This window comes from Pseudonaja textilis, chromosome Z, assembly GCF_049901715.1.
Source record: "Pseudonaja textilis isolate UNSWEBS1 chromosome Z, rPseTex1.2, whole genome shotgun sequence".
Classification (NCBI taxonomy): domain Eukaryota; kingdom Metazoa; phylum Chordata; class Lepidosauria; order Squamata; family Elapidae; genus Pseudonaja; species Pseudonaja textilis.
The window spans coordinates 124,166,784-124,175,864 of record NC_142008.1 but is presented as its reverse complement, the minus strand read 5'-3'; the positions used below and the strand labels follow the sequence as shown (position 1 = coordinate 124,175,864).

At 49.9% G+C, this 9,081-nt stretch overlaps 1 protein-coding gene and 1 long non-coding RNA gene across 2 annotated transcripts in view; one reads left to right on the top strand and one right to left on the bottom strand.

Annotated features, from left to right (window-relative positions):
• Positions 1-2,106: 2,106 nt before the first annotated feature.
• Positions 2,107-2,684, top strand: LOC148124368 (uncharacterized). Its single transcript, XR_015740349.1, has 2 exons — positions 2,107-2,431; positions 2,623-2,684. It is a non-coding gene; the product is annotated as an uncharacterized LOC148124368 (long non-coding RNA).
• A 564-nt stretch (positions 2,685-3,248) lies between these two features.
• Positions 3,249-9,081, bottom strand: part of KCNAB3 (potassium voltage-gated channel subfamily A regulatory beta subunit 3) — a 42,725-nt gene continuing 36,892 nt past the window's right edge. The window contains exons 12-14 of the mRNA XM_087917805.1: positions 7,661-7,781; positions 5,045-5,133; positions 3,249-4,272 (exon numbers count right to left, since the gene is read on the bottom strand). Of these exons, the coding sequence (XP_087773931.1) occupies positions 4,183-4,272; positions 5,045-5,133; positions 7,661-7,781 (300 nt within the window). The 3' untranslated portion in view covers positions 3,249-4,182. The remainder of the gene's footprint in view (positions 4,273-5,044; positions 5,134-7,660; positions 7,782-9,081) is intronic.

Genomic DNA, 9,081 nt, shown 5'->3' with positions numbered 1-9,081 from the left:
GAGCCCTTTAGCGCTTCAGTTTTTGTCGGGCTTCGGTCATTTGGTTTATAGTGAATTATTTCCCCCTGAAAACTGAATAAACATAAAACATTTTATACCCTTCAAATCTCCCCTCTCCATACGCTAAATAAATCAATAAACCCCCTCTTTTCAAACAGTAAAAAGTGCATTGTCCTGAGCTTTCAGCAGGTACAAATCTGGATTCTTTTTAAAAGTTTAAACTCTTTTTTTTTGTTTTTTGTAAAAACACGTTTCTTTTTCAAAACATTTCTCAGTTTAAGGGTCTCTCTGTGTTCTATAGGTAGAAATGCTACTGGTGCTGGGTTGTTATTGTTGCTTTTTCTTCCAGTTTTAATAGCTCTTATCACGAGCTAACTCCTCAACTTTACTGAAACTCTTCCTAGCTATCAAAAAGTTGAACGCTCCAGAAAACTGTCTTGCTAAGGACAGCCAGCCCCCCCCACCCCCAACCTGGATGGTGAGAAAGAAGACCAGAGGCGGTTTGTGAATCAGGTGGTCTCACCTGGACAATGGTTGTGGGGGTACATGCAGATTAGAGACTGGAGATGGAAGAGACTAAGAAGGAACCCTTCTCCGCAGGGTTTTGGCCAAGCTGAATCCACCTTTTTTTTCAACCTCGTCACTTTAAGACACGTGGACTTCAACTCCCAGGGTGGTTCCCCAATCAACATGGAGGTCAGTAACCTCGGCAACTTTTCAGATGGGTGGGCTTCAATTCCCGGTATTCCCCAGCCGGCTCTTTCTTGTTTTACTTTGCTGAAGTCGAGATATATTACGCTTATTGCGTTCCCACCGTCTATTAAGAAAGTTACCCTCCATGGCTGGCTGGGGAATTCTGGGAATCGAAGTCCACACGTCTTCAAGTGCCCAAGGTTGGAGACCTCCGATTTAGGACTTGTGGACTTCAACTCCCAGAATTCCCCAGCTAGCTCTTCCCCCCCCACCCCCCCAATTTGCCAAAGTCAAGATATATTACGCTTACTGCATACCCACCATCTCTTAAGAAAGTTACCCTCTATGGCTGGCTGGCTGGGGAATTCTGGGAGTTGAAGTTCACAAGTCTTAAAGTGGCCACAGTTAAGAAAAGAAAAAAATCTGCTTTTTAAAAATTATTTCTGGTGCAATATGGCTGTCCCGGAGTTACGCACAGGAAAAAAAAAAACAACCCCTACTCAAATACAAGAATCTGTGTGAGAGTTAACTAAGCGCCATCTTTTACCAGTTCAAAGGGGCAATTCTGAATTTTTTATTGCCATTTCCAAGATGGAAAAAAATGGGAGCCTCTGTTTCGGAGAGTTTGTCGGTTGCATGAAAAGAGGAGTGGGGGGCGTACTTCTTGTGAGAAAGCCCACCATTGTCTCTGTTCTGACCAGCAGATGCCCAACCCCCCCCTCCCCCGTTGCTGCCCTCCGCAGAGACCCGGGGAAGAGGCAGAGGTGCTATCCTAGAGTAAATTTCACAGCCAGCGCAAGGCATCGGGGACCAAAGCAAGAGGAAGCGCAAAGGGGGTAGGGTGTGGGAATGCAGTAGCTGTCCTTCCTTTCTCCCCACTGCCCCCACACGACTCTTGACCCCGAGGGCACTTTTATTATTGCTTTTAAACGAGATGGCTCACTCCTGGAAAAGGGAGAAGGAGAAAGAGAGGGAGGGAGGAGAAATAGACGGAAGGAAGGAAGGAAGGAAGGAAGGAAGGAAGGAAGGAAGGAAGGAAGGAAGGAAGGAAGGAAGGAAGGAAGGAAGGAAGGAAGGAAGGAAGGATAACAGAGTTGGAAGGGATCTTGTAGGTCATCTAGTCCAACAGAAAGGAAGGAAGGAAAGAAGGAAGGATAAGAGGAAGGAGGGGACAGGAAATATCAACAATGGAGTATAGTAGCTCCCGGTTGGGATGAGAAATCCATGGTGCTCTCTGAGCTGGGTTGTTTTCATGACCAAACTAGGGAACATCATCAGTGCTACTCCAGATACACTGGTGATGTTTCCTAGTTTGGGTAATGAAACATCTGCAAGAATAATAACCCAGCTCAGGGAGCACCTAGAGTAGGGAATATAGGGAAGGAAGGAAGGAACAGAAAAGATAAAGAGGGAGGAAAGGAAATAGGAAGGAAGAAACAAAATGAACAAGAGGAAGGGAAGGAAGGAAGGGAAGAGGGAGGGGAAGAGACAGGGGAAGGAAAGGAACAAAGGGAAGAGGGAAGGAAGGAAGGAAGGAAGGAAGGAAGGAAGGAAGGAAGGAAGGGAAGAGGGAGGGAAAGAGACAGGGAAGGAAAGGAAGGAAGGGAAGAGGGAGGGAAGGAAGGAAGGGAAGAGGGAGGGAAGGAAGGAAGAAAAATGAACAAGAGGAAGGGAAGGAAGAAAGGGAAGAGGGAGGGGAAGAGACATGGGAAGGAAAGGAACAAAGGGAAGAGGGAGGGTAGGAAGGAAGGAAGGAAGGAAGGAAGGAAGGAAGGAAGGAAGGAAGGAAGGAAGGGAAGAGGGAGGGGAAGAGACAGGGGAAGGAAAGGAACGAAGGGAAGAGAGAGGGAAGGAAGGAAGGGAAGAGGGAGGGGAAGAGACAGGGGAAGGAAAGGAACGAAGGGAAGAGGGAGGGAAGGAAGACTGAAGAGCTGAGGACCAGAACTGTTTTCCCCACCCTCAGGAGTCCTCCTGACCCACGGGATCCTTTGGGGGACGTGCACCCCAGGAGGAAGGGGGAAAATTCTCTTCCCTCTCAACTGATCACTGCCGCAGGGGAGCAAATTTTGCTTTCCTGTTGACGGCAGAAGAGGGGATCCAAACCCCTCCCTCACGACCAGCTCTACTGCGGCGGTTTTCAAACCCAACAACTTTCCGACGGGTGAACCTCAACTCCCAGAACCCGAAGATGGCGGACGTCCTTCAAGTCCTGACTCAGTTTCCTTCTGGGATTGCTTTCCCCTCTCTTCCCTGGTCACCTGCCTTGAGATACCGGGGATGTCCCAAAAAAAGGGCGAGACGCCGGCTTATGACTGTAGGATTCCCTTTCCCGCACTTTCAACATGCGCACCGTCCTAACATATACCAAACTCGGGAAAAAAATAAATAAATTGGAGTTTAAGGGGACCGGGTGGGGGGGAGGTCTGTTTTTCTCCCACTGTGCGTGGTGATATTTGTCCTGATTTAGGCCAATCTTAGCCCTTGGGCGGTGCCTCTCAGTGACGACAATGCTGGTGTTCACCCCGGACTGTATTGCAAATTGGGGATGGTTTGTGGGTTTTCAGACATGCGTTGGGACGACGACCTCCAGGACATCTCCCCGCCACCCACATCCCCGACAGGAGACCCTGACTGGGGAAAGCGGCTCGCCACGGGCCACAAATCTCCGAGGAAAACCAAGCCATGGAAAACAAACACAGAGACAAACACAGGACGTAGGCCGGGGGTGGGATTCCGAGGGTCTGGACCGGTTCAGGCGAACCCGTTGTTTCGACAATCTGTTAGCCCCGGCCACCCACCCCCTGCGCTAGTCCTACATTTCCCCGTTTGGCAGCACAGCTGTTTTACTCACCGGGGCTGCAGTAAGGTTAGTTTTAGAGCTGAAGACTTGTGGTTTTCAAACGCAGTGCACGCGCAGCTCACCGAACTGGTTGTTACACCGGTTGAACCCCACCAACTGGGCGTAAGGGACCCACGCAAGGGACAGAGGGTTGCAGTGAAACCGAGGTTATCTTAACACCCAGACGGATCCGAGGTTCTCTTAGACGGAGATTGTGCTTATTTCTCTAGGTTGCTCCCCCTCTCCCCACCCTTTCCAACAACCCCTCCGGAGGAAGCCAGGCCTCCCCGTACGGAAACGGGTTGAAGTTGCAGCAGCAGCCCGGGCACCGGCCCAGCCAGGCCAAGGCCGTCTGGGGGGGTATTTCCCCGCCAAGCGCGATTGCTCATGCCATAGATTTGAACTCGAGATTAAGCAGCCACTCCGCGGATGGGAGGGCAGGATGACGCAACTTTCTGCTTCGCTGGTCTTGGAAGAATATGGATATTTTGTAGTTCATGCGCAAAGCAGGTCCTCTTGGGCCACCCCCGCCCTTGTCGAAGGCGGCAGCTGGTGGATGGCGGGCGGGGGCGGGGAGGGACGGGAGACGGACTCGGGGGTCCTCAGAGGAGCGGGAGGGAGGCGAGTCTGGTGGGGCCACGCCAGCCCTCCTATGCCCGGGACTCCTTCTTGGCGTTGGGTTTGTTCCCCAGGACCGCGTCAATTTCTTGGATGACTTGAGGGGTCAGCTGGGTTAGGACCTGTCGGGAGAGAAATTGGGGAGGGGTGGGTGGGCTCAGCATGAAGAGAGAAAACAAAACTTGCTACATGCTCCTCCCAACCCCGTCATCGCATCTATTATTATGGCTGCCTTCTGGGTTGTTTTGAAGGAGGGTCTCTAAAATAAAGTACAGGGACGCGGTGGCTCAGTGGCCAAGACGCTGGGCTTGTCGATCAGGAAGTCCGGCAGTATTGGCGGTTCGAATCCCTAGCGCCCTGTGACGGAGTGAGCTCCCGTTCCTTGTCCCGGCTCAAGCCAACCGAGAATTGGGGCTTGGGGGGCTTGGGTGGGGGGGCTCCAGGGATGCTTGGAAGCTGGGGGTTGGATCTAGCGGCTGGATCTAGAACATGGATAGCAGGGCGGGAGAGAGAGACTGTCTTTACCCATAACTTCCATCCTTTACAGGGTTAAACGCAGCCCCCACCCCACACTGAGCGATCGATCCCCAGATCTCTGGCCTCCTCTTCCCTCTCCCATTTCCGCAAACCTTACTCTCTCCCCCAGCACTGATAATATTACCTAGTTGGGTCATGAAACGTCTGCAAAAACACTACCAAACTCAGGGAGCATCAGAGATCCCACAGTCCTCCTCCTCCTCCTCTTCCTTCCCACCTCCTCCTCCTCCTCCTCCTCCCATTCCCATCTCCACTAACCCCACCTAGCACTGATAGTGTTACCTAGTTGGGTCTTGAAACGTCTGCAAAAAAACACTACCAAGCCCCCAAGACCCTCCCGGGCCTGCTTCTCCTCACCTGAATGGATCCCAGGTTCTCAATGAGCTGCTCAGCGCTAGAGACCCCCAGAAGCACGGAACTGACCCCTTCCGAGCGGAGACACCAGGCTGTTGGGGGGAAAAAGATCCCCCGCCCCGAAATAGGTCAGAAAGGAACAAGTTTAGCATCTTCTCCCCCCCACCTTCCTAAAATCACTGCTCGGGTGTGAGTGTGAGTGCGATCACTGCCTCTCACCTCCGGTGCACCCAGAGACCGTTTTCGGCAGGTCCTTCCTTGCTGTGAATCTGCTCCAGGGGCTGATTTCTCAGCCCAAGAGGATCACAGCTAAAGCATCATAAACCAGAGGAACGTTTCTGACACAATCACATCTATTCACACTTTTACTCATCTCAGACGCTCTTTGGAATCACCATTCTTAACTATTTTCCGCTTCCGCGGTTTAAACTAGCATGGTGTGGCTGGTGTGGCTTTTCTTGCTTAATAGAATAACAGAGTTGGATGAGACCTTGGATGTCTTCTAGTCCAGGGGTCGCCAACCTTTTGGACCTCAGGGACCACCAAACTCATCATTTTAAATCCCCCAGACCAGAGACCCTGGCAAAAACCCCCAAAGTCTGCAAGAAAATCGCCCCCCCCCGTTTTCCTACTGATGGATCATTCTTTATTTGGGATCGCAGGATACTGTCTCCATTCTTAGGGGGAGGGAGAGAGAGAGAGAGAGAGACTTTTGGCTTCATGCAAGGAAAGCAGCAGAAGCCGCAGAACTCTTTCTTTTTCTCTCCCCCAAACTCCGCCAGAAGTGAGTCTTTGTGAGACTTTTCACACCAGTGCAGCCTCTTGGAGCAGGAGGCCTTGCAGGGTCCCAAAGACTCATTTCTTGGGGGAGAGAAAGAAAGACTTTGGCTGCTTTCCTTGCATGCAGCCAAAAGCAGAAGAAGAAAGAAGCGGAAAGAAGCAGTCCAGTGGCCAGGCCAGGCGCGTGGGGCACGTGGGGTGAGTTCACCCCTTCCACCCTTCCCCCCCCCTTCCCTCACTATCTCGTGTTGTCCGCAATGCAAGTGACACAAGCCTTGTGTTCCTGTGGGCCATGTGGGTAGCGCAGCCTTGTGTTCCCGCGCAGCCTAGATTAATTGCTTTGGGGGTAGCTTTGGGGGTGACATTTCTCTGTGGACCACCAAAATTTTCCCACTGGTTGGCGACCGCTGCTCTAGTCCAACCCGGAGACCCCTATACCAGCTTAGACAAATGGTTGCCCGATCATTTCTTAAAAAGCTCCGGTGTTGGAGCACCTCCAAAATGAACACCCAACACAACCATTGAGAAACGCAGTAACAAAAATGGCCGTGCAATATAACCCATGGGCAGCCTGCAGTTGCGCGCTCCTCCGAATCAGTTTCGAAAGACCTTAACCCGTTGCTTGGAGAACGTTTCACCCCGGGGCCAGGGGTTAGACTGAAAATTCTGGGGCTGGGCCTTGTCCCCCATAGATAGAAGCCTCTTGTCCGAATCCCCGGACAGAGAAGAACAATGCCTGCCTTGGGGTGTTGTTATAAAGGGACATCGTGACACCGCTCAGTCTAAGCTTTGCTGTTTGCTTCTGCTAAGAATTGCTTGTGCTATTTTGCTACGGTTAGGAATTATTCGTCAGGATTTAATTCTGTAACCCTCCCTTGTTAAGAATTGCCTCCTTTGCTATCTGGTTTCTCGCTTCTGTTATTTGCTTCGAAGCTAGGTGAGATAGATCAAAACAGTTGCCCACGAACATCCTGCTCCATAGACAAACGGGGAGGATTGGGTTGCTGCTACCGGTTCACCCTGGTTCGGGTGAACCGGTAACTAATTTTATCATTTTTAATTACCGGTTCAGCAAACCGGCAAATCCCACCCTAGCTGCTCCACCCCACCCCTCCCAGGAGTCACCACGCGGCCTGTTTTGGATGCCAGAGCCCACACGGAAGAAAGGGCGAAAAACAGGCCTCCCCAGTGGCTACAGAAGGCCAGAAATGGACCCGTTTACGGCCTTCAGAGGGCCTCCGGAGCCTGGGGAGGCCGTTTTCACCTTCCCAGAGGCTTGAGGAAAACCTCCGGAGTACGAGGAGGATGAAAATGCCCCCCCACACACACCCCGGTGCAGGAGGCCAAATAGGCCACGCCCACCCAGCAACCAGGAAGAGGAGCCAGTCGCTGAAATTTTCGAAGCCCCCCCCTGCAAACAGGGCCAGAGAAGGGTGCCTAGGAGCACAGACACACAAGGCTACAAGGAATGTCCTGTAAGATAACGAAGAGAATGGACAGAGCATGGACGAAGAATGGATAATTGTGGGGGAAGGGGAGGCATGGACAAGACATTGCCATGTTGGGTAACAAACTTTTATTTCTGATTGGCTAAATTTGGGTATGAGACATTGGGGCTACACTCACTTAGCTTTTTTCCCCTTGCATACTTTTTGTCCGCATGCGTGTGGAATAAGTCTACCCAGCTCTTCTTTGTACAAATAAAAGCCGTTGCTTTTTAAAGCCTCTTCTTGAGTCTCGCTATCTTTGGCACCTCGGAGACTCAGGTAAACTCTGGGACCTTACAGTTACAAAAAAAAAGGGGGACATGCACACCCACCCATCCTCCAGCATCCTCACCAATGGCCAGCTGCGCCACGGTGCAGCCCAGGCGTTCGGCGATGGGCTGCAACGCTTTCACTTTGCTTTGCTGCTTCTTCCCATCTTCACTCTGCAGCTTTTCCTTCAGCCACTGGTAGCCCTGAAAAAGGAGGAGAGAGCTGAGAGCATCACGGAGGGTCCTTATGGACCAGCAGGCTGTGAACCTCAGCTTAGCTCACTGAATATCTGTGTCAGAGTTCCGGCGATTGCCCTAATTAAATCATGAGCCTCGGGCCAACCTTTAAAAAGATTTCAAAAGATTTATTAGGAGCAACAGGCCGGCATTAACCTTGATGAAGCCAATTCTGGCATATGTAATTTACAGTCACCTGTGACTCTGTTTCCCCCACCCCTCCCCTGGGTGTATCATAAGATTCTCCAATGTAGCATGTCCATGGGCTGGATGTCATCAACCACATTCTCCAAGGAAGGATTTTAGTGGGAAGAAGATCCGGTAGCCTAGCTACAATCTTTTAAAGGTAAGAGAGGAATGTATTTCTGGTTTTAAATTGCCGTAATGCTCCTTCAGATGTCCACCCCTCCCCCTTGTTTATGGCAACTCGAAAACAGGCATAGGACTGTTTTACGAGTTGACAATCTGTTTGGAGCAAAACGATCCCACCCTAACCCTTCTGGGTATTAAAAAGGATCTCCTAGGTTGATGAGTAAGTCGTGAGACTTGGAGATACGACGAAGCCTCGGCTGAAGACAGAATTTGGGGTAGAGGGGAGGAGAGCTTAAGAGGTGATTTCACTAGTGTCACTTACCACCGGCAAAACTAACCAACATGTTTAAAAACATGTCCGCTAAATGTTGGAAACGTAATCAAATTCCGGGCACATGCTACCACCTGTGGTGGACATTCCCCAAAGCAAAATAATAATAATAAATAAATCTGGGCGAAAATACATACATGGTTGGAAAAAAGGGTTAAGGCAGCATATATACAAACCAGAATTGTTTTTTTGTGAGGCATAATATCAGAAAAATATGATAAGGGAAATGTATATTTAATATTACATGTTTTGACAGTGGCAGAAATTGTATTTGTGCAGTACTGGAAAAAAAGGAAGCACCTACAGAAGAAGAGATCATTAAAAAAAATTAGGCTGTGCAGAAATGGACAGACTAACAATGAAGATAAAAGAAAAGAAGACAGAATATTTTCAGACTTGGTGTTTGTTTGATCAATGGTTGGATAATAGAAGTAGAAATTAGGAACTTAATATTGTTATGTAAATAAACTGACCCAGACAGTACACTGTTCACTAAGCAAGTATTGTATGCAAAGAGAAAATATATAAATATTTTTTTAAAAAAAGAGGGGATTTCACCTCACTTCTGGATCCAAATTTCATGATGCTAAGCTCATGACCAGGATGAAGCATAATAAGGGCTTA